Here is a 25,721-nt window from a genome sequence, read left to right on the forward strand (position 1 = left end):
TCCTGGGACTAAATTCCCCAGAATTCTAATGGCAATAAGCCCCTCATCGGTGGGCCTTTACCGTTTAATGGTAATACCCCCCAGGGCCTCTGTTAGTGCCCAGGAGCACTATGAGCCCTGGGGCATTACCTTAGGCGGTAATGGCCCGCCGGCTCAGGGCTTATTGCCACAGCATTTACTCACATTCTTTAAAAACATTGGACTACCTCAGTTTCAGGGATTAATTGTGCAAAATGTGGCTGTGCACAATCTGTGTAACACTAGCTATTGTACTGGTCAGGGACGAGCATGTCCTCATAGCACCGGCTGTAATTGCAGCTGTCACAGGGCCGGCATTGTTTGTGCTGCGCTTAAGCAGTATTTCCAGACACAATAATCTCAGTGTGCACTCTGTTGTTTAGTAATCATTTGGCTATTCCTAAAATTATTTAAAAAATATTTAAGGGTCATTTTATGAAATATTGAATATGCAAGCAGGGGAATGGAAACATGTGCACACATGTACTGCTGGGCCAACTGCATGCAATTATGTTGTTCCATGAGGCAGTGTGGACAAGGAAAGAGTAAAAGAGGCAAACTCACCTTTGCTCTTTTCATTTTCCACTCCCACTTGTGGAAATGTAAATACTTCCGATAAATATGCTTTAAAGGTGGTGTTTATCAATGGAATCCACATGGCGTTGGCCAGGTGCAAAACTGTGGCAGATTCTATTGGAATCCATTTGATATACGTTTGCATGAAAATCCCTCGCAGGCATACCACGAAACGCACTGACAAGATGGAGGAAGCCTGCACGGGGAGATCTTATCCCCGCTCTGTGCCCCTCCACCATCTTGACACTGCTCCAAATCAAATGGCAGCACAAAACAGTATGCCTCACTTCTACACCTACGTTTAAAGTGCAGCCCCCATTTGAAATCAGGCATTCAATTTGTATACAATATCGGTAGCATTCATACAAATTATGTCAATCTATAGCTTTATAGCCCAATGCTTCTCACAGTGGAAACAGTGACCACAAATACATTGTTTATATTAAAGTGCTAAAGTTGTGTGTTTATATTCAAAACACACCTATCTATTAAACTATTGATAAAAAATCTAATGTACATATATTAACTTAATAAGCTTTAACCATAAGGCAGTTATAATAGTGGGACACTTGCACAATGCTGCACTGAAACAACACATGTATCTTTGTATAGACAAATATGTGACAGAACAATTTAATTGATTGTGTTATATTATATATACATACCTAACAGAATTCTTTAAACTTGTACTTAAAAATCCAAACAGAATACACTGTTCTGTTATACAATTCTCTTCATTGTTATGCTCCAAAACCTTAATGATTTAAGTGATCCTTTCAATGTTGCACAATGTGGTGTCGAAGTTGGCATTTACAAAGTAAAGGATGTGCTCTCTAATGAGGCGGCCACTTGGACCCCGAGGCACAGAATCTCCTGCAACCTATTGTCCCTATCCAGCGGCACGTGTTAGTCTGCACGAGCACAAGAACCGGCCGGATGATCAGAGCGAGGGGATCCCGCCGGAGCACAAAATCAGAAAAGAAGGGTGTCAGGAAGGTGAGAGAATCCGGACTGATTGGGATAAAGATACAAAGGAAGACTTCTACAGGAAGGTTTAAGGAAGGTTTGTGAAGAAGAGCCAGACACGAAGTGCCATCCTACAAGATAGCTGGCAAGGACCTGGGGGAGCCGCCCCCAAACCCACATACAGGGGTAGTGGTATGATAGGTTATTCATAATGCGCTTAATACTCAGAGGTTTCTAAGCGCGGACCCAGGGATTGAACCTGTGTTGCTCCATGTCGTCTTGCTTCCACAGCAAGCATGTTGCCGCTGAGCTATCCTTCCGAGACTGGGAGCGTGAGGGTATATAACAAATATTGTGCTGTTTTATGTTTCGTCTTTATATGGGAAATAATAATTGAAAAGACAGTAGCCCTGACAGACATTGTTACGAGCCCACATCCGTTATGGCATTTTCAAAAAGAATGTGTCATATGGAAGCAACGGTGTAGGAGACATTGAAAAAGAACAAAGTGGAATTTTCTCTGTGAAGCGAGAGAATGCATATTGCCAGGAGCGTGTTTGTTTAGTCAAGCCACGTGAAGTCATTCTGAGAACGGGCCCTTTGCCAGCACCAACACGTGCAGACAGGTTTCCCGTTTAGTCACAGGTGCATGGTTGCTGCTTTTTGTTTAGGCGAGGCCATTCTGTGGCTTATTTCATTTGATTGCAATGTATTAAACTGACTATTGTCTCTTGCTACACTTTCCAAATTAATTGGGTGGGCGGAGTTATTTCTGCAACAGAAAACATTGGGAGGACACAAATAATGGGCAACTATGAGGAGGGAGAGTGGCAGCAGGATACAGGGACATCATAGGGGGAGAATATGGCTGGCAAATCTGGTGGAGATGTAGATGAGTGACAGCATGTCAGGATTGTGTTGAGAGGGTCAGGCGGTCGGAAGACACAAGAGGATAATTGAGAGAACAGGCTAGGAGGAACAGCAGAGAACTTGATTCCCATAACTAACTGGGGCTGCTGAGAAAGAGACAATCCACACTGCATTCTGGTTCCTGGTGAGCTGTGTAACAACTGAATAACAGTATTTTGTTTTTCACCACCGTGGGAAACAACCAAACCGGCACTGACTTTTTATAATCCGGAATGGATCTTTACACGTGTGCTGGAGACTTATGTGTGCATTGCGGGATAGACAGAAAGCCACACTGCATTCTGGACCCTGGCGTGAACAATCACCAGTGTCCTACTGCAATATGTGAACAGTAACAGGAAGAGAGAAATCTGCATTAAATCTTGCATAAGAGGTTCCTAATCACGCTACAGCATTGTTTGAACTTTGTGAGACCACGGGGACGTCAATTGGGGTTCACCAGCGGTCACAACTGCGACCCAGACAGAGTGGACTTGGTGCCACAGCCGGGTAGCTTTAATGAAGGACCTTGAGAACATCCATTTGGGAGGTTAAAAGTGGGAGCACAAGATACACTAGAGCTATATTCTGGAACCTGGAGTCAAGTGTCCTAAGCGCATCCAGTAGCAATTGAGCAGTGGGAGAAAGAGGGGAGCTGGTATCACACCCTGGAACCCGAGGGAAGGTTTGCAACACCATCATTTTATGCAGCAGCACAAAACATGGCAATCTACTGTTGAATGAAAATGCAAATTAAAATATTGTTTGGCTCTACTGACCAATAGAAACGCAGTGCTTAGTTTGTCTCACGGACATGCCCATTTGGTACGGCTAGTTGGTAGTGAGTCCAGGTATCCAGTTCTACAAATGTGACATTTCTGGAGAGACGTATTTTTAGGAAGTGGGTCAGGAGAGGGTTGTGATAACACGTGTAATATACACTGTGACGCAATATAATGTGTGTTCACAATCATAGAAGTGTTTTTATATGTTATGAGCTAACCATTTCTCTCTGTTTTTATTTTCCTTCCAGGCATTTCTTGTTTAAAACATCTTCTGGAACCACGCCACTGTTTAGTAGTTCTTCTCCTGGATACCCTTTGACCTCTGGGACTGTGTACACTCCTCCTCCAAGACTTTTGCCTAGAAACACATTCTCCAGAAATGCATTCAAGTTGAAAAAGCCCTCCAAATACTGCAGTTGGAAGTGCGCGGCTTTATCAGCTATCGCTGCCGCTGTGCTCCTAGCTATCCTGCTGGCTTACTTCATTGGTGAGTAACTGTTTAATGGGTGAATACCTGCATGTTGGGGTGTCGGTATGTCCTTAGTGTTACACACCAGCACCTACTGAGATGTAGGGCCTTCAATAGGAAAGGTGGCTCACATTTCAGCCACATTTTACTTCTGAGGCTGAAGGCTGTGTGCCAAAAAACAATTAACAATAATGGCAGGAGGTGTGAAATGTTAGCAGACAAAAATACAAACACTTAATTCTGTAGTATAAGGCTACAGTTGGAACGTGTGTGACTCTCCGACAAAATTGCACAATGGATACAGTCATACGTTTGGGTTTCTTTGTCATTATTTTCTACCTACAATGGGCCCGATTCATGGGATGTTTTGCAAGGTTCAAAGTGACTTTGCACCGCTGACACACCTTCTGATATATAGAACTGTGAAAAGTGTATTTTTGCAGTGCAACGTCAGTGCAAGTTCATTTTGTACTGCAAAAATGACTATGCACTGACCTTGCACTGCAAACATACACTTTGCACAGTTCCATGAAACAGGGTTGGTGTTGGCAGTGCAAAGTCACTTTGAACCGTGCACAAAAAATCCATGAATCAGGCCCAGACCTCTAGCTCTCAGTTTTGGTCCTGCAATGTAACTGGGCTTGTGTAGCATTTGCGTAGCATTTGCGTACCATTTCCATGTTTATGATTCTTGTTGCTAGGTTCTGCAACGAGGGATTAGGAAGAGAGGGTGAGTGGCAGCAAAGAGGCGACGTGTGAGTCCGGCCATGTTGATGCGTGCAGATGCAGAAGTAGCTGGGAGATTGAAGGTGTGAGGCCTTTTACCTGGGGCTTGCCAGATGTTTTGGACTATGACTTCCATGATTCCTCACCACTGACTATGCTTGCGAGGGCCAATGGGAGTTGTAGTCGAAAACATCTGGAGAGGCAAAGGTTCCAGATCCTTGTTATAGTTGAATTGATACAAAAATGTGTGGAAGCGGGCACAACCTAAACGTAATAGTACTAAAGCAAATTAATCACTATCGACCATATGCATTTGGATAAAGCGGCTGACAGATTTATTTCCCTGCTGGGACTTACAACTAGATGTGTATATAACTTTGGCGTTGGCTGGTGGTTTCGGTAATTTGTTTTCCATCCTAGACAGAGGACACAACTGAATATGTATTTTACAGCGGTTGGTGATCCAACCTAAGCAGAGGTCCCTGGTGAAGGACTAGATTAGTCTGAAAGGCATTGGACAATGGATTATTCTACCACTTCAATAAATGTTATTTTTTGTGACTTTTACACACATTGGGTTTTGGATACCTTGTTTATAATCAAGTTGTATTTCATGACTTGATATTGAATATTACGTAGATGTGAGCAGTTGGTCTTCATGGGAGAACGCAGCACAGCGGTTTGTTCCCCTGGATTTTGTTTCATTATTATAGTTGATTTGAAGTCCCAAAGAATAACCAACAATAGAGCAGATGTGGTGTTTTCATCGGTTTATAGTCATAATGTAGAAAAAAAAATGTCGACTTACAAAAATGTCGAAAAAAAATGTAGAAAACAATAATGTCAATTAGCACTATCAATAAATACATAAAAAAGAAGAGTATCATTTACTAGGGGGAGTCCCCCCAACCCCCCCCAACCCCCCTCGCCCAACACCCCCCCGGCCACCCCCTCCACCCCCCACCACCCTTTCACCCCTCATACTCAACACATTTTAATTATATATATAATTATTTATTTTTTTCGAAAAATTCGAAAAAATGTAGAAAAGATTCGACATTATCGGTTTTCGACATCTAAAAAAAAATTAGACATTTTGACTTTCGACATTATTGCATTCTACATTATGAGTGACCACCATTTTCATCCCAGCACTTCTTTATCAGTGTTCCTTTTAGGAGAAAAACAAATCAGTTATTCCAGGCTCAAGAATGTGTACAAGAATAACTGAATGATGGGCATGGTGCCCATGCACCGGTGCACGCATATGGGTCTATTGGGGAGATTCAAAATAGTCCAAAGCAAAAGCTGTTTGATTTCTGATGAATGTCAGGGCTTTGTCCTTTCCAGCAGCTTCACAGAATAAACCCAAAAATGTGTGTGCTTTGCGGTAAGTATCCCAATAAAGCATAAACATGAATCTTCTTTTTTTCATAACCAATGTTTTAGGTATTCGTAGCATCCTTACTATTTGTATTGTGCTGATAGTGTAGGGTGGGAAGGCCTCACCCTCATCCTGGCTCTCACGTCTGCACTGGAGCACAGTAGTTGTTGCATAGCCATTCATGTGTTGGCGATTGCCTTAAACCAATGCCCAAAGCTGTAGGAAGAAATGTGGCTGGTTACTTTAAGATGTTTGGGGTCCTTTCTCAGACTCTCACAACCTCCTCCTTTTGGGGTCCTGGTTCTACACCCATAACATATATTTTCTCTCAATTTATCGATATTCTGCTATCAACGTGTACCTGGGAAAACATGTTATTATATATTCTATCTCTTCCTCCCCATCCTCTTGTTTCAATTGTACCTCCTTGATGTGTCATTTCATGCTCTTTACTCCTCACCCCAGGGTACCCCTTATGTGATCTCATGATCTCCCATTCTCCTTCCTATCCTACTTTCCTTCTCTGCCTCTCATCCACTTCTGGTAATTCTCTACCTCTCCGCCCTGATCACACTTCTCTATAATCACCACTCACTGTTCAGCACCTCCTCTTTAGGTACTTCTATATATAAGGGCTAGCTTATTCGCTCCTCACCATTGGTTCCTGTAAGCACCTCTTTCTTAGCTTTTCAACACCAGCTTCTCAACCTCTTCTGCCGCTTCCTCCTTAGACGCCTGTGTATCCAGAGCAAGCCATGCAATGTTATCACTTCCGCCTGCTTGGACCTTGTATCCCCATTTCCCTGGGGATTATTAACAGTTATTTTTGCTTCACCTTTGACTTAATTTGTTTCACTAGAAAGGAACAGAAAGGGAGAGCTTCATCAGGGCTCATTTTAATTTATTCATATCAACAAAAAGGTAACCTGATTCATATCCACATATTTATATTGTTCAGAAAAGCTTTCACCCAATTCAAATCATAGTGCCCTTTTGGCCTGAATTGGATGGAGCCATATAGGAGTCGAATCAAACATTTACAGACATGGCTCGGTCCCACTTGTGAGTCATCTATATGGAGACTTCAATGGTTTGCACAGTGTGCACCAGCATTAAAATGAATCATTTATTAGCTCAACTATTCCTAGTCTAAACGCTACCCTTTTTCTCGATCAACAGAACATTTTAAAGGGACTATGTCCTTTATTACAAACATGTGGCGTATCCTTGCCTCCTGCCTGTGGCATGGTGGGGGTAGCCACCAAATTCACTCCACACCACCCGTGCTTGGTCCCTGCATCATCTTGGAGATCTCACCATGCACCGGTAGGGTCTGGCAGTGGACTTTGTAAACAGATGCACAGGTTTACACTTGGGTTTTATTCTTCTGATTGCCCCTTCCACTGAGTGTGGGATTCCTCCTACAAGCATGGGCATGTCTAGGAATGCATTGTGATTGGATGAAACAGCAGACAAAAGTGATGAGTCTGTTGCGGGTGCTATTTGAGCATCCCAACTGCTGCTGCATGTGTATTTCTGTTCCTGATGCACAAAGTATAAGGTGGGAACGGAGAATGCATGTAATTAATTAACCTGGATGAACTGTGCTGCTAGAACCTTGAATCATCCACATTTAGTAGGATTGGACCAATCCAAACTTCAGGTGAACTCTTTAAGAAGTTTGAACACGTTTGACCATATGTCCTATGAAGGAGCACGTGCGGTTGGTGTTTATTTTCAGTCTTATGCAGATTTCTGAGAGGCAGGAGGATGTTGATGGAGACAGTCTTAGGAAATGTAGGGATCGAATAACAATCTGCAGAACAGTTAGAGTAGTTGTGTAGAAAGACAGGTGCGGACAGATAGTGAGTGACTGGGGACTCCACCAGAGACTAAGAAATAGGGTCAGGTTTTGGGTTTATTGTTGTGTGCAGTGCCACGTGGAACATTCAGTTAATTGCAATGGGTGAGCAAGACAAGGGCCATATGGTTAGAGGAAATCCCTGAGAGTGAGAGCAGTTTGCGTAATAGCCGCAAGCACAAGGGGAAAAACGATAGAAACATGCAGCGTGTGATTCCCACCAGGGAGGACCAGGAGGAGCAGTTAATTCCTTGTGGCAGCTTCTGTGAGACTCACACTTGCGTGCCTATGCAGGAGTAAGTAGCAGATATTCATTGAGGATAAAGATATTGGTTACTTGTCAGTATCTGTCCTGTGAAGATAATGGTGTGACATGCCCCATTGCAGAGGAACAGGATGCGCCGATAATGCTTGAGGGCACTTTGTGTGAGACTTATGTCTGTGTGATTTCTGTGGGTGGAAATAGAAGAGAGTCAGGAATATACACGTCAGTGTCCATCTCTGAAAGTGAGTCCATGCACACCGTTTGTCTATGTGAGAGCCTTGGGAGGAGAAGCAGCAGGAGAAGGGAATCAATCCTCTGCCATTGTTTGTAGGAGAAAGCAGTTGAGAATCACATAGTTCATTAGTGGGTTCATTGGAGGTGAGGAACTCTTTGGTTGCACATGGCCATATTCCCTAAGGTGTGGTCTTTGCCTCTCTGCCCCACCTCACTTCCTACCCACAGCCATCCAGCGTGCAGAGCATGAAAGCTGTGCGGCTCTGCTGCCTGGGAATGGGAATGGGACTCCAGTTCCTGACTTTCCCACGATATACAGACAGGTGCAGGGTGGGTATCCCAATCCACCACTAGCCCCTAACTTCACCCCTTTGGTTAGGTCACCCACCTGCTGTAGCATCTCAACAAGTGGGTTCTCCCCTGTAAGCGCTATTCAATCAACACTACAGCCAAGTCAATGCCTAGTCTGGGATGCTGAGGAAAACCCTTATTAATGTATTTTTATGTCTAGTTCAGTACTCTGGATGACCACCCTTGTATGACACCCCCCTCTTAGAATCCCCCTGGCCCCACTGAGCCAAGAAGTAGGTTTGTTTTGCAAATTAAAAGGTTTATTTGAGAATTTAAACAATATATATATATATATATATATATATATATATCACACTTTATAATAAATTAATATCTGATAGTACACTTAGACATATGATGTTGATCAACAATGGGTAATCTGGCACTAGCACATGTCTTTATTATCAATGAGGAGTTAGTATAGGATGGATAAAGTAGCAAAAATACTTTTATGATTTCAAGGGAAAAGCAATGAGGAATAAAATGCAGTACAGAAATACTTGATATGATTTTAGCAAAAGATAAGATAATCACTTTTTCTCTGGAAATTCACCCCCCTCCCCTATGCAATGTAAGAAATGGAAGGAGATGGAAAGAGGAGCACACAGTTCTCAGGAATGCAATCAAATACAATACGAAATTCAGTTCCTCCCCAGCAAGTTTAGAGAAAACAGGTAGGAGTTTGAAACACAGGCCCAAAATGCTTTTAAATGTGATGGCAATGGATGGGAAAATGTGCCAACTGATTTTAATTCCCTCTAGAGATTCAGGGTGAGTGGAAGATGCGTGTTGGTATTAGTTCAGGCTCACTTTAGCAATGCTCTATGAGTTATTACCAAGTTGCAACGGAATTTAACAAAAGAAAGAATCGAGCTGCTATTTTGACAAGTGGAGAAATTGAGCCAAAATCGCAAATCGCGGTAAATTTCGCGAGTGCGTAAATCGTGATTGCAGAAAAAATATAAGGAGTAGATTCTAAGCTTTCAGAGGAAAGTTAAATCTCGTTCGTAGCCCAAACGGTTCCAGAGATACGGACGATTTAATAAAGGTAGATTTTCGGATTTAAAGTAAAACTCAAAATGACAGGTGACAGCTTGCAGCTGCAGAATTGACAGGTGACAGTTGTGCAGCTTTACAAATGACAGATGACACGATTTCTAGGAGGCTGTTCTACTTAGATTAAAATAGTTTGGATTAGATTATTTAACTAAGAGATTGGTTCTGCACAGTTCTGCTAGGTACTCACAATATAAATTTGAACTAGGCCTCGTCACGGATCAGGTCAACACGTCCGGCTGCGGTTCTGTCTGCTCGGCGGGTCAATCAGGTACCGGTTCTGCTCACAGCAATCTGGGTCAGCTCTGATCTGCTGGTCTAGCCTCTCTGGATTCTGGATGTAACACTGCTTTCTGGGCACTGCTACAGGTTCTTGCAAAAATTCTCGGCAAAACTTCAAACAGCTCGCCCGGCTGTTGAATAGTTTGGTTAGTTTTGAGGCCTGCTGAAGAGGATTCAGCTGGTGTATTCAGGCCTCTCTGCTACAAATTCTGGAGTTAATTTCTGCTACAGGTTCTGGAGATTGATGGATTTGAAGTCTGGATCTCTGGATGTGAAGTCGTCGGTCAGCATGCTCCGCAGCAAATGGAATTGAATGTCTCTACCTGTCCCAGCAGTCTCTTTTTATGTGTTTTGGAAAGTGGGTGTGTGCGTTGGTCATAACTAAACCTGTCCCTCTCACTTATCATTGGCCAATTCCTCCTCTCTCCCTTGATTGGGGGAACTGAGTTGTGAGTCAGAGTGATGAGGTAGATTTTATGGCCAGAGGGCCCTCCCCTGTCATCTTTACACACAAATCTATATTTGATCCAAATACATATTTTCCCAAATACACAGTTGTTTTTACATCACCTACACACATCATATATCACATGAGGTAGGCACTGTTCCGACTCTGGCGTTTCTAGGAGCTTGGGTAAAGAAATGGCAACGTATTTTCAATTTTAGTGGGTTATGCAACATTGGTTTTTCATTAAAAATTATACACATATATACACGGCCTGTCCATACATACTCCAGTAAATTCCCATGTCTCTACCTTAAACACAGAGTCTGTAGTATCAATAAATAGTGGGGTTTTGCCCCAGAACATCACACAAATTGGAGTTTGGGCTTGAATTGTGGGCAAAGTTTTCATTTTAAGGATCCCCAAATTTCACATTTCCGTCATCTGGTTACCAAGAGTTATCAGTGTTTCTGTAAAATATATATTTGCTTTCAATTCAAAGTACTGCAGTGTTTGAGTCCGCCCCCAAAGTTTGGGGATGACAGTGATCACATGTCTCTCCTGGCTGGCAGATCTTTGTTGACAGGAAACAGTCAAAATCACCATATCCTATTCAAGGGAAAAGGTCTTTTGTGTGGGCTCCAGCAAGCTGAGGTCAACAGACTAGGGGGCCACTTTGCATTTGGTTAGCATGACCATGTGGTATCCTGGGCTTTCTGAGGTGAGGAGGTGAGAAGGTTTCCCAGCCTTTTGGCCTGTTAATCAAATCAGATTGTCTCTGGGAACAGGGGTGGTTAGATTTTCAATTAACTAACAAGCTTTGAAGTCCCAATTGTCACAGAAGGCTGATTAGCTTCTGAAGTAGCAGTTCTCCTGTCAGAGTTTAGACCGATAGCGCCGCCTTGAGTCCAAAGCGGGTACTGCATGCATTTCTTTTTGGATCAGTCTTGAATTAATGTATTTCAAACAAGAGATTTTACATGGAAGTATATTATCCAGGTTCAGCACATGGCACTGGTGTGGTTCTGCAGTACAATAATTTTGTGCCCATAATGTAGCCATATTTGACCTGAAGAAAATGAATTCCCAATAGTAGTGGGTTGCTTTTGGCAATCAACATTGCCCCTTTTGCAATGATTTCAGGCTACTGTGTGTAGCCCAATGGTGGTTTTAGGCAGTGCCCTTCTGTGCCCACAACATAGGCAAACATGGGTGGCAGCCTATTCTTCATGCATTTCCCTGTGCATTTTCTGGGAAGTTCTGGCCATCATGATGTTTTCAATGCCAGTAAGGCACAGTTTTTGTGGAAGGGCTCGGATGCATGGGTAAAAACATCCCACACCCCTTTGGCTCCTCCCCAACATTTGGCTCTTACTCATGGACCTACCAATCATCTGCACCCTCACTGTCGCTGGGTGTAGACCATGTCCTCCGCAGTGCAATGCATACATACAGGTGCCATGCCATGCCATGCCACTGTACTCCTCTGCCAGAATGCTTGCATCAACTGCCCCCTCTGCTACAGGACGAACATCCCAGTACACTCTTACGCCACCTGCAAGCCCTTCTACTCTGGCAAGGGTCCAACCTCCACGGGAGCCTCTGCAAGATGTCTTGCAGCCTCCTCTCATCCAATTAGGACCTAATTACCTTGACTTTGCTCATAAGGGCCTCTTTTCTCTTCTACTTCCTGAGGCCACGAGCAATGACTCGGCCACATCCGGTTCAAGTGACTGGCAATGTTGTGCATCACATGCCTGTGAACCAGAGACAGCAAACAGCACAAGGCTCCCCCCACATCATGAATCACAGCTTCTTATCTCCCTCCTCTCCTCCGATCTGCTCCCGTTTCCTGCATCACAAGTGTGCCAGGGCCCTCCTCAAGAGAGAGAACCGGAAATGTGGAGCATGTGAAATAATTCGAGAAACAAGAATCACACCCAAGGAACACGTCACATCTCAAGAGACAGCACCGCACTAACAAGAATGACAAAACAGCAGAACCGCAAGTGGAATGGCAAGATGACAACAGGCAGCGGGAAACTAGGAAATGGTAAACCAATTCCTTTATTTTTTTTTGTTTATACGATTCAAACCCGGATTCTTTTTTTATACATACTGGAAACTTAAGTGAAAACTTACAAGAGGAAAGGGCAAACTTTCGTCCCTCCCCACCCCCCACCTTTTCTATGCAATCGAAAGAAACAAAACACTAATCCAACACTAGGCAGCCAGAGGGGTACATCGACTGGATTACAAAAACACTCCCAGCGCACCAAACTAAACAAAAACATTCACCTAACTACCAAATGCCCAAACACCCTCCAAGGTAAGCTTGCCCAAGGCAACACTTTCCCTCAGATCGTAGAAACAACTATAAGGGCCAGATTCATGGAACTTATGCACGATTCAAAGTGACTTTGCACTGCTGAAAAGTGACTTTGCACTGCCGATACAAAAGCTGATTCATGGTCCTGTGCAAAGTGACGATGTACTGACTTTGCACTGCAAAAATGCACTTTTCACAGTTCCATGAATCAGGGTTTGGGCCTCATTACGACCCAGGCGGTAAGTTACCGCCTGGGTCGTACCTTTACCACCATGGCGTAAACTACGTTTACGCCATGGTGGTTGGCGGACTTACCGCCCCATTCCGAGGTTGGCGGGGCGGTAAGTCCCCAATCCCCATTCACCCTTCCCCATTCCCATTTTTGCCCCATAGGGCATAATGGGAGTGGGGAAGGCGTTAATTACGCCACCGTAAATTACGGTGGCGTAATTAACAACATGGTCCCTTAGCGCCATGGATTTTAACACCTGCTAAAAGCAGGTGTTAAATCCGCCATGGCGCTAAGGGACCTCGGAATCAGGCGGTAAGGGTCGGCGCTGTTTACGCCGCCGTAAACCCCTTACCGCCTGGGTCCTAATGAGGCCCTTTGTGTCGGCAGTGCAAAGTCACTTTGAACCGTGCAACCAAATTCTATGAATCGGGTCATAAATGAACAGGCGATTTGAGGGTTATGATTGATGGCTCAAACTCAAATCAGCCAAAGAGGGTTTTGATTGACTGAAAGAGCCTGTTGAGCTCGATTCAGCTCAAGAACTGAGAGTCCTAATAGGAACATAAGTGGGTGAGGAGTTATGTGAGTTCATTGTCTGGGATAGATGCAGTGAATCGCTGGGTACCCCACGTCTGCTTGCAGTTAAGGCAAACAACCCTACTCTTTACTGACAGCCATTCCTCGAACCAAGTGACAGAGTCTGCCCTGTGCAGAGTGACCTCGGTTTGCCATTTGAGAGCCCAAATCTGAAACTACCACTTGCCAGCATAGCTATATACACTCAGCCTGTGAAACCTGCCGCAGAGTCAGTGTGGTCTGAAGATTTAAATCTAATCTGATTTTAACGCTCGTAAAATATCAAACAAGGACATTCATTACATAACCGTTAAATCTGTTCGTACTTTCCTTGTACTACAGCGTCATCTGCTGGTGGTTTTAAGGATGACATCCCACAGCTCGGTTCACGAACATCAATCATATTAATCCCAGACGTCCTCAGTTTTACTCAGATCGCCTACACAGAATTGAACCTAGGTCCCTCTCTTACTCACAATTTCCATGAGAACTTCCACACGTGACCTTAAAATCCTTGTGGAATGGCAGCTTTGCTTCACACCTTTGCCAATGACAACTTTGCAATTCTTAGTGGCTGCCATATTTGGCACACTAGCAACTGACAGGTGACCAAATCATGTACACGTTTTGCAGGTATTTGTAATTTCATAATGCCACTGCTTGTATTTTGAAGTAATCTAGAATAGAATAAGAAGTTGGGTCACTGCTTTGGCCAAAGTAAATATTTCCAATATGGTGCCCATTGTCTGAAAGGGCTGAACGGGCACCAAGAATACCTCCTCAACATGGGAAAAGTATTTAATGAAAAAAAAAGTTAAAATGCACCATAAAATCAAGTCTGTTGTTATCCACTTAATAGGTCATTTGAATTCCTAAGTCGTGAAATGCCTTTTTAATGCCGTGCTCTAAATGTCAACAGTGGCCTTTTCCCGGCATGTTTGTATGTATGAATAAGCTGCTGCTTATTGTGAGTCAGTCAAACGTCTGTTCTTCCTGCGTCCTTAGTGCTCCGTATGCTTTGTGTACCTGAGTAATAGTGAGTATATTGTCATGGCTGTGCAGGCCTCGATTACCAAATAGCCAAAGGAGGCACTGGCCTACGGGCCCCACTATGTTTAGGGGCTCTGGGACAATGGAAAAAAATAATATAGATTTGATCTTGAAAGACAATTACAATCAAGCTTTCTTAAATTTTTTCCAAAGATAGAAAAAAAATGAACCAACTCAAAGAAATGAAAACGTTACATTAAAGACGCTATAGAGAAAATACTGCATTAATGTAATGTACCCATTAACAACTTAAAGTACATAAACCAGAGACATCAGATTTACATAACAGTTTGGGCCACATTACGACTGAGGCGGAACAGGTTAACGGGCTCCGCTAAAGGAGGCGGACCTGTTAAACCCGTTCCGCCTCATTACAAGCTCCCCTCGCGGGACCTGTTAAGTAACGTCTGGTCAAACCAGGCATTCTTACCGGGTCCTGCGAGGGGAAGAGAGAGCAAACAATGGGCCTCTCGTAAGCGGCCCGTTGTTTGCACCCTCTCCCATTCCCATTGAGCCCTATGGGGGCTCAGATGGGAATGGGAAGTACTGGGCCCGGGTTCCTGGAGGGAGGAATTACCGGGCCCTCCAAACTCGGAATGGCCTGGTAATTCCCAATTCTGGGAACCCGGATCCGGACTCGATTTCGGCGGCAGCCATGCTGCCAATAGTGGCATGGCTACCGACAAAGTCGTAATGAGGCCCTTTGTCTCTTAAAAGCTCATATTCTGGAAACTCTCAGTTTGTAAAAAAAATCTGGTGCAAACTACATACGTGTAATATAAAGACTGTAATACAATTGGTTGTATTAAAATTGTTGTTAAGTAAAATTAAAAACATATTAGGAGATCATTTGGTAGTAGGTGATTTCATCGATTTATGAAAACCGATTAAAGAAATGACAGACTTTTCGAAAGACCACTCTGAGGCCGCTCAGAGCAGTTTTTCTAAATCGAACTGTCAGCTTCTGCCACAAACAAATGCGTGCAGGGGCTGGCAGGCTGACGTGCACGGCGAGACACAGAAGAGACATTGCTGGCGAGTCAGGTAAGTGTGTGTGGCTGTCTGTGTGTGTGTGCCTGTATGTATGGTGTGTGTTATGCTGGGAAGGTCGTGGTGGGTGGGGAAAGGGGGTTTAGGTGGTTAACCTCTCCCCCGATTTACATACAAACCAGTGGGAGAGGGTGGAGGTGGGAAAAGGATCACCTGGGAGGCAGGGGGCACAGAAGCATGTGATTTTGCTGCATTTTAAGACCGACACAAAAAAGGCCAAAAACACCTGTCTTTTTTGTGTCCGGTCTTTAAAATTCAGTAAAATCACATAGAACCTATCATTTGCAATGGGGGCCCCTGAAATCTCGACTGCCTAGGGGCCTCCACAGGGTTTCATCTGGCACTGCATCTGTGGTGAGGTGGTAAAATGCATACACGATAAGGCGGTGATTGTGAAGGAGGAAAACGATGGCTGGTGTAGGGCATGCTATCAATTCACAGAGCTCAGTTCTGAGTAGATCACATCTGATAAATATTGACTTCTAAAGATTTCTACACGTCTTAAAAACTGCAGGTACAGTGGATTTTAAATCCAGACTTCTGTTTAGAGCTCGATATGTGTTCTTTTTCTATTTAATTCAGGGTCTGTTGGCATGTGTTTTTGGGTCGGTGCCTGCATTGGGAAGTTGCAGACAATCCACATTAATGGCATGCTGTTCCTAATATAAAATGGCCTTCTTTTGGCGAATGGTTGTATTATTTTCGCTGTGTTATGGAAGACCCCTTGATTGCACCTGTGAAATGTGTGCTTTTAATCTGTATTGGAAGAGTCAAGATCTGTTATGCATTCTGCGACCATTCCATAAGGAACTGAAAGCCACAGAATGCTAGGTGCCGGTTGGGCCTGGCATTCTGCCACTCTGCTTCCATATCCGGAACTCCCTGCTTCCCAACAGAGAAATGCACGCGGGGAAACAGACTGTACACACAAAGGCCCCACAGCCGGCCCCTCGATGCATATGTACATTGCTGGGCCCTTCACCTGGATATCTAGATACACTTTGGCCAAACGAGCCCCACATGAGTGGAACCCTATTGTACCCACACCAGCTCGGTGGGTGCATTTTTAGAAGCAGGCCTGATGTACTTAAACTAGTTCCATTAAATTAAGATTTAAAAGTAGCTTGGATGAATCGCTGGAATACGACAATGAGATAATTGTTCACTCCTACTTGAATGGGGGTTGCCAGAATCAACCCCAGGTACCACTCTAAACCTTTGGTCCGCCATCCCTTCACAGGTTATGTAGAATCAGGTGGCACTAGTGCACTGTGTGTTGACAAACGGACCTATCTCATCCGAATGTGCGTGGCGCTTCTCCACATTTTAACCTGTTGTTTATGTAGGGGGGCAGCCTGCCATATCCAACGTTTATCTTCACTCTTGTGTTTTCCAACCCCTTATGTACCACCCACATCCCCTCTAAATGCCACAAACGTAATGTGGTAAAACGTGGTAGTGTCCTCTCACAGGATGCAGTCAGATGGGGTCATAGGCTGTAAAGCTTGGTAAGGTCACGATGCCCTTCCTGTCTAGGGAGCATCATCAACTTAGTAACATCTAGAGTCTTGGGCAGCTGAGCCATGCTGTCTCATTAGTGGCGGTGATCCTCCTGATATTCTTTTTCAGGGCATGGGAGTGCGTGCGTGTGTGGGGCGAAGCGTCTGGATCTGTAAAGAAAGAACCTAGCCTGAAATCACCCGAAGGCTGTGCAAAAATGTGGAGGAATACAGACAAGAAGTGCCGGTGGGGCGAGGGGAGCGCAGAGGGTGGGAAGAGCTTAGAGTCAATTATTTCATTCAACACGTGATATTTAGACAGTCGTTTGCCTGAGGATGTCTGTAAGACATGGTTTCTAAAAACAGGACATGGAGTGTTTTCTTTGCTTCGATGTGTGGCCAGGATTCTCTGATGGCTGATAATTGGACAATTGCTAATCATGCTGGGATGTGCATGAGTCCAGGTATATTGGGAAAGTCAAAATAAATAGATCATACATGCGGACATGGTCAGGGCGTGTGCCTTCACTTGCAGGGTAATACAGATATGACTAAGCCCACGAGCCATTCCATGTGATCATAATGCTCAAACAACCAGACTTTAACCAAATACACAACATGCGTGCCCGCCTTAGGGTGCACCCAGTCCACATCCCGATGCCATGCACTCTGAAAGAACCCTAGAGAAGGTCCCGTCCTTCCGATCTGATCTCCTCAACACAGCAGCAAAGCAATCTGGCTCTGCTCCCTCCACCTCCACTGGTCCCACTCAACCCATTCTCTAGGGTGGACTGGGAACCAAAAGAGCCCCTCGAAATAATGTTCCAAGTGGCCCCAAATTGCACATTTTCAGCAAGCCCACCCCGTTTCCTATGTGAAAATTTGGAAATACCAAACAAAAGAGGCCAAGTGTACACAGGCCTACCGGGAAATCTCCAGAGTCCTCTAGGCCAGTCCAGGCCTGCCGTTCTCTTGTGGGGCCAAGGTCCCAATAAACAACGAGCATGGCAGCATCAGTGGTGTTCAAAACCCTAAGCCCTGACACTGTGGGCCTGATTCATGGAATTTTTGCAAAGGCAGTGGAAAGTCATTCTGTACTGCAGAAATGACCAATTTGCACAGTTACATGGATCAGGGTGTGGGTCAGCAGTGCAAAGTTCCATCAATCAGGCCCTAAACATTAAAATTGCCACAGCCTGATCTACGATCCTCAGGGAAGCACAATATTTTCGATTTGGAATGAAGAAAATCTCAGTCCACGTAAAACAAATAAAATGCACTTTTGCTGCAATATATATTGATGAGCATAGAGACGCATGTTGTACGTTTGCACTTTCTGTAACTAGCTCCTGAGGCCTCAGGGTTTTGTGCCCTGTCATAAATGCTAAAATAAATACATTTAGCACCAACGATATTGGCTGGCGATTGCTTGTGCTGCCACTAGTGAATTTGACATTGGCTGGTAATTGCTTGTGCTGCCACTAGTGAATTCGATATTAGCTGGCGATTGCTTGTGCATTCACTAGTGAATTCGATATTGGCTGGAGATTGCTTGTGCTCCCACTAGTGAATTTGATATTGGCTGGTGATTGCTTGTGCTGCCACTAGTGAATTCGATATTAGCTGGCGATTGCTTGTGCAGCCACTAGTGAATTCGATATTGGCTGGCGATTGCTTGTGCGGCCACTAGTGAATTCTTGTAATGTACAGAATACCAATAAGACAACTGCACTGATCCTGGTATAGCAGCTACCTCTCATGTATTGCATGGGTGCTGGTACCTATACACGTATATAGTCGAGCGTGGTCGTGCACACATCTATTTCTCGAAAGGTGCAATCATTTAGAAAGTCACCCATGTGAGCAATGCACAGAAAATGAATCACTGCACCGTTTATGTTTAGAGGCGGCAACCCTGATTGTTGCTCTCAGTGACAGCACTGCACACACTCTTTAATAATGATGACAAATGCACGTAATGTGCAGGTTGATGAGTTGTCACATTGCAATAATGCGCAGGAATAGGAGTGCGCCTTGGAGCAGCAGTGCCCGTAGCATGGGTTCGCAAACATTGTGAAATCCACATGTGCACGTGAGCAGTGGCAATTCATTCGCAGGAAAGAGCCGCGCGCTTTCTAGTTGTTCCTGCATATCATCACTGGTGCTGCCATGATGACATCTCACTGTGACACGCTGGTGATTAATGTAGCACGGAAGCTGCAGCTGTCACAACTGAAGGGCGGCTTCTGGGGATTTGCATGTTTATGATGTCAGCCCTGTGCAGGGTAACCTCTGTTGTTTTCTTGTCGATCAACGGGTCGTCACAGCTAGTGCGTTTCCGCTCGTAAGACTGCAAGGGCTGTTGGGCTCATAATCACAGGAACGAGCTGCAATCTACTGTATGCTTTGCTCAACGCCACTTTTTTGTTTTGTTTAATTATTTAGCAACGCATGTAAGCCAGTACTCACTAAACTGTCTCTTTGAACTTTAATACTATGTGTTCTGATTGTACAACTTAACCAGCCGCGTGATGCGTGTCTCAGAAGGCTGGAATGCTGATTCAGTTCTGGCAAGGTTGTGGATCCTTGAGCTACACACATCTCCCCATCAGGAGCTCAACTCACTGAGCCGATTTACGGCTTTGCAGTACCGAGCCTGGATTTCGTATTCGCTCTCACTCTGTGCTTGTTTATTCACTAGTCCTTTTTTGATTCCCATGCCCAGAGTTCTGCCAAGGTTCTGAGACACGTGTTCTGTGTGATCCAGGTTCTTAATGTGTTGTTTTTCTTTGTTTTTTTTAAGAATGATCACTTTTCAAGGCTTCTTATGTGTCTGTGTGCAAGTCACTTTAATTAATTTATGCTGTAATGTATGTACACATTAAACAAACTAAATTATCCTCAATAGCACAAATCCATAACTGATAACAAAATGTTCACTCATATGTATTAATAGTTATTGATTACCTTTCATCACAATTGCATGTGGTGAAAAAGAAATGCCAGATGGTATGGAACAAAAGGTTATTGAAATGTGAAATCACATTTCTTAGCATTACTATTTTCTTATATTGAGACTACTTGTGGGATAACCTAGATGATTGACCTGAAATGGATGCAGAGCCCATTCTCTTATCCAAGATGAGCATTGCGCCAAAATCAATGACTTCCAATTGAAGATCTGATCTCATACAGGCAACTCAGTCATGAACCAATCATGGTTCACAGTGGTCCCAGTCATTCAGGCCCTACAGGCATCCTGGCACTAGTAGTGTGGATTAGGTCCAGCCAGTCCCGACCCGCTTCCTGGACACACACGTGTGACATGCAGAAGCCCGCAAAAGAGATCGGTTACTCGACCTGGGTGAAGGCAAGGGACACATTTCCATGGGACAGAACAACAGACTGTGACTTGAACCAAAAGCGGTAAACGTGATATGATTCTGTAAAAAGAAGCAATACACTTATAAAAGTACCTGCTGCCACCAATTTGTCCCGGGCACACTTGTACAATCACCAAAAAATCGTTTGATTGTGTCTAGGCCATAAAAGAAAAAGGACCCCAGCCCACAATACTGGAAGGTACATTGTGCACTGTTAAAAAGTGACCAGAAAATGGCAACATAGTCAAAGACTGAGGGAAACATAGTTTCCCAGTACTGACAGTCTCAAGGATGTGCCTTTTTCCCAATAACAAGTGAGCAAACGTATAGGGGAGCGCTGCTGAAGGCTGGGCTCCACTGGCAAAAGATAGGCAAGCCAAACAAAAACAAAATGTTTTGGTGGTCCACAAATGGTGGGAAAATTACGCATTGAAGAAATCTTTCCTAACACTGAGCCAGACATTCTATGCGTCCCACATCACCTCCATAGAGCCAGGTAAGGAGAAGAATAGAGCCCATGGAGGAACAAGACCCTCCGACCAAACAACTAAGCAGCACTGAGATGAGGGGTCCATGAACAGAAGGCAGTAGATCAATTTGGGAGATGCGGTACAGGACCCGAGGCCCAAATGCAACTTTGCAAATACATTTTAACCAAAACCCATAGGGATTATTTAGGAAACACAGTCACAGTGATTTAGTGCTCAGCTGTCCCTTGGATAAAACCTCACAGTTAGTGATATTTCACTTAGCTTCATTATGATGCATTTAACAGTCTCACGTATACAGCGCCCTGCTGCTTCTTTGCCCGCAAGTACTCTTCAAAGGGATGCAGTGTCCAGCTTGCTTTCTGGAATCCACATCAGAAGACAACGGGCTGCCTGATTTCTTCCTTATCTGAGGTTTTATTGTCCCAATTCACTAGGTGAGAATTGGGGCCTGATGTACAAAAACATTTTTGAATGGGAAAACCCTGTTGGAAAAGGCTTTGTATATCAGGCCCTAGGTGTGCTTCTCACACTGTAAGTGTGGGAGACAAAACCTCTTTACCGCACACGCCATGTATGCCTGGTGATGATATTCAATGTTGTTCACCTCCTGGAAACATCCCAAAGGTTGCTCCACAGATTTGTTGTCCAGACCCTTTAAATATTTTTGTCCATGCTCTATTGCCAATTGGCAGCCTCCAGATAAACACACCTTTCTCTTCCTCCTTTGAGTTTTATTTTTAAATCTAACCGCCATAGTCTCCGGCTCATTTCGCTGGCCTTGTGTAGGCCTCTTTTAGGCATTCACTCACTCTTCCCGATTGCTCCTCATTGATGTTATTTTGTTTGGAATCAGAAGATGTGTCAATCTTAATTTCCTATCTCTTTGCGGGGACCATGACATTATGAGATTATGAAACTCCCAGAGGCCATATTTAGTTACAGGTGGAAGTCCTGCCCTTTCACTGCCTCTGAGTGTTCCTGCAAGTGAGTTCTGAACTTGGCTCCCCAAGTTCTGTCACTTTTGTGGGTTGTTTACCTCCACTGTCCCTAACCTTCTGATCAGCAAAGTGTTTCCGGCTTGCATATGGGTCCCTGCGTGTATGCTCAATATCTTCCTTCTTGCAGGGAGTGTTGGATGCATCACTTCCAGTAGGGTAATATTCCAGCATAGGGCATCCTGCTGACTCTTCTCTGTTTTTACACAATGTCTTCCATTGATGGTAAAGTCCTTGGGCGCAGGGTGCAGGGGGAGGTGGTGCTTCGACTCTCGATCTTCACAGGCTCTAATGTGTCGGGGTCTGCACTTTCCATTGATGTTACAGTCCTGGGGACGAGACGGGAGGTGGTGCTCTGATCCTTAAACTTCACAAGCTCTAATGTGTTGGGGTCTGCACTTGAACCACATATGAACACTAGATTCAGGGTATTGGCACAAATACAGATGCCTTACCCTCTCCTCAGAGAGGGATATTATGTCACTCATGTCAGGACATCACCCTGGGGATGAATGGAGTCTTGGCAGCTCCCGCTTATATGGCCTCCAGGTATTTTACAGCTCTGACTAGATCACCAGCAGTAGGGCAGCTTTTCTAGGCTTCCAGCCTTCGCTGAGCCTTGGGATGGAATTTGTGGTTTGACTTTATCACAGTGTTACTCACCGCTCCGTGGACAGGTCACTGTATCTGGATAAGGACCCTGGAGACGGATGTCAAGTAAGGACTCGTGTTTTGGCCTCAATTCCAGCTCCCCTGTATTCAATGATTCAGGCTTCCTCAAAAGAGGGACTCTTTTCTACGATGTGCCCCTCTGCCGTTTCAGCCCGAACAGTCAGAGGTGCTAATCGCCTAAAAGAGCGGAGAGTACTCACACCGCAAAACCAATGCTGTAAAGGAATACAAAGATGATTAGATATGCAAAGTTGAGGACGGAAGGTCAATATGATCACAATTACTAAAGGTATACCTAGGCAATGGACGGCTTGGTTCAATATGGTGAAGAAGCTACAAGAAAAGACAAAACCGTATTACCATAAAGGATAATATAACCTAATGGGCATCCACAGAAGAATAGTAACCCAAAATGCAGACCTGAAGGAATAATCTCCTGAGGATCAAAGAGGTCCTGTTTCAGAGTTCACAACGACAGGAGAAAATAACAAAGGGGAATGTTAGTACAGGAAAATTACCCGGGCGGCATGAGGGTCGCACTAGTGACGGGTTGGTGCAAACAGGTAAGCGTCAATATTGCACTCCGGAAGTATGCAGAAGTCCCAAAGTAACACACCAGGAGATTCACACAGGAAGGAGAGCAATGAACCAGCAGCGTTCAGCCGTACAGAACAATACCCAAGGGAGTCAACGGTGGGCGTGAAGACAGGAAGTTCCCAACTAATGGAGGAATTGCTTTACCTGTTTTCTCGTACCAGACTTAGTAGCTGATTGTTGGGAATGAGGTAAGGCATGGTGCTGCAAGGAGGCAGCTGGTGCGTGCATGAGAATTCCAAAAGGCGTTCCATGACAGCCAGAGAAGGAGGAAGTGCACGCGGAGTAAATGCAGGCAATCCAGAGGCAACCGGGTCGGCACCGTAACGGACACAAACAGCATGCCAAAGGTAGAGGCAAAAGCAGTCCAGGAAGGCAATCCAGGGTCGGTAACCAGGAGTTCAATAACAAATAGAAACAGGGAATGGAAAAGAGTACGGGACGTAACTGTATGAGCGTAGCACCACAATTAGCAGCAGTGAGCCGGCGGGAGAGTGGGACTTTTAAACTGCAGGAGGGCGTGATCTCACTACGCGTTCCTTGCGCAGGGAACGGGTCAGCTGACGTGCTTTCGTCCGACGCATGCACAGGCGCCAAGGCAACCTGTATCTGCTCCACAACGGAGCTTGTAAATGCGTTCTGCCCAGCAGGGAAGCGTTGTGATAGGAAACGCCGGACTTCTTCTTTGACCTGGGTGTAACACACAGATCTCAACTCCTAACTAAAAGATATTTTTAAAATCAGCAGTTCTTAAAATATGACATGATATGATAGGTTATTTATAATGCACTTAATACCCAGAGGTTTCTAAGCGCGGACCGGGGATCGAACCTTCCATATCGTCTTGCTTCCAAGGCAAGCACGTTGCCCCTGAGCTATCCTCCTATGTTTCCCTGTGGAGAGTATGTGGATTGATAAGATGTCAAAACTGGCGTGGTTGGAAAGAGTGATCTATAGACGTCAGAAGGAAAACAAGGTCCTTGAGAATATCTGCGGCATTTTTTTGTTTTGTTCTAATTTTGTGATTATACATGTGGGGTTTGCGGTGTGGGGGGTGTTTGATGTCAATTGAAAATGTATATTTGATAAATATGTGAATACAAAAAAAAAAGCATATTTTTACCAGCCCGCCCACAGGCAAAATAGGGCCCTAAATCACTCAGTCCCTCAAAACTGAGATGGGTAACCATGGCAACCAACATTAATCTCTAAGTAACTGCTTCCCATTCATTGCATTTTTCTATGTTAATGAAGTATCCACTGAGAACACAAAAGGAAAAAAGCCCAGCTTCAAATTCCAGCTCATATCTTAAAAAAGAAACCAAAAATCCGTGTGGGTGGCTATACAGACAAGTCTAAGGATATTGTCAACCGATGTCTTTATTTGTACCCGTCATGTTATCAAAGCATTGCATAACACACTGAAGGTTTATTGAATTGTGTGTAATAAACCTGATATTGGTATTATTGCTTTTGTTAGTTATTGGTTCTCAGAAGCCAATGCAATCAGTGACTTTTGTACGGTGCTAATTTTAGAAGCAATGACATTTAGCTGAAATGTTTTCCCCAAATTCCTAGGGGACTATTGTTCTCGCAGTGCTTAAAATCTGATGTCTTCTTAAACATAAGACACAAAACAATAACACTGAACACAAATAGTGTGAGCAAAGATCCCATCCTCTTTATTTGTTTTGGTATTGCTTGAAACCTCCGCCAGAATGTTCTAGGCTATTCCCCCGATCTTCTCCTACTATTATAATCAGCTTTTGATTTATTTTCAATTACAAGACGCGTTTGTGCCTTCTCTCCTTTCTTAAAGTATGTCATGTTTGAATCAGCGCTTACAGTGGAGACCCAGCTAAGGAGAAATATAGCGCAGACATGTTACCAAAACATTACATGCAGTCCTAGTGGCTGCCCACTGTTATGGAAGAAGTTTTCACTTGCCATGGACCGCTTTAGTTTGCTATGACAAGCACAATCGATTCAATTTGGTTTTCCTTTTTTACAAGAATATGTTCTACCTTTCATTCCTTTTTGTTTGACCACATGAAAGGACACATATTATGAGAGTATCTGCTCTGCTCAAATGTGGACCTCATCAAATTGGCACAGTCCTTTCTGTGTGAAGATCTGGCAAATCAATATTATGCCACGGGAAAAGTACACGTATTCACATTACCGATGCAATACTGGTTTATCATTCGGCTTTCGTGCAATGGGGTCAGATTGGATGATTGTAGAGAGATGTTGGTGACCCCATTTTCCCCTTCTGATGGTACCCTAAGTAAATGCCTACAGTTGCCCGATGCTGGCACGGTAATCCCAATCTGTTTATTCCCAGTAGCGAACACTTTGGTGGGGATAGCTCTTGCAAGACCTAGAGATGGGCATATATATTGCATACAATGTCCCAGCCGCTTCTTTGCTCTTAAACACAGTCTCCAGCATATAGAGCTTGCTTCTTGCCATTTTCAACTCAATAGTATGGATATAGCATCAAGCTCACATTCAGCTATCAAG

The 25,721-nt window shown here is 44.2% G+C and overlaps 1 protein-coding gene across 7 annotated transcripts in view; it reads left to right on the forward strand.

Moving 5' to 3' along the window:
• Nucleotides 1–25,721, forward strand: part of TENM2 (teneurin transmembrane protein 2) — a 3,863,575-nt gene that overhangs the window by 3,116,006 nt on the left and 721,848 nt on the right. For all 7 annotated transcript variants that reach the window (XM_069654289.1, XM_069654288.1, XM_069654292.1 and 4 more), the window contains one exon: nt 3,503–3,741. In XM_069654289.1, the coding sequence (XP_069510390.1) occupies nt 3,503–3,741 (239 nt within the window). The remainder of the gene's footprint in view (nt 1–3,502; nt 3,742–25,721) is intronic.

Source organism: Ambystoma mexicanum, chromosome 3q (genome assembly GCF_040938575.1).
Source record: "Ambystoma mexicanum isolate Mex_15411 chromosome 3q, UKY_AmexF1_1, whole genome shotgun sequence".
NCBI lineage: Eukaryota > Metazoa > Chordata > Amphibia > Caudata > Ambystomatidae > Ambystoma > Ambystoma mexicanum.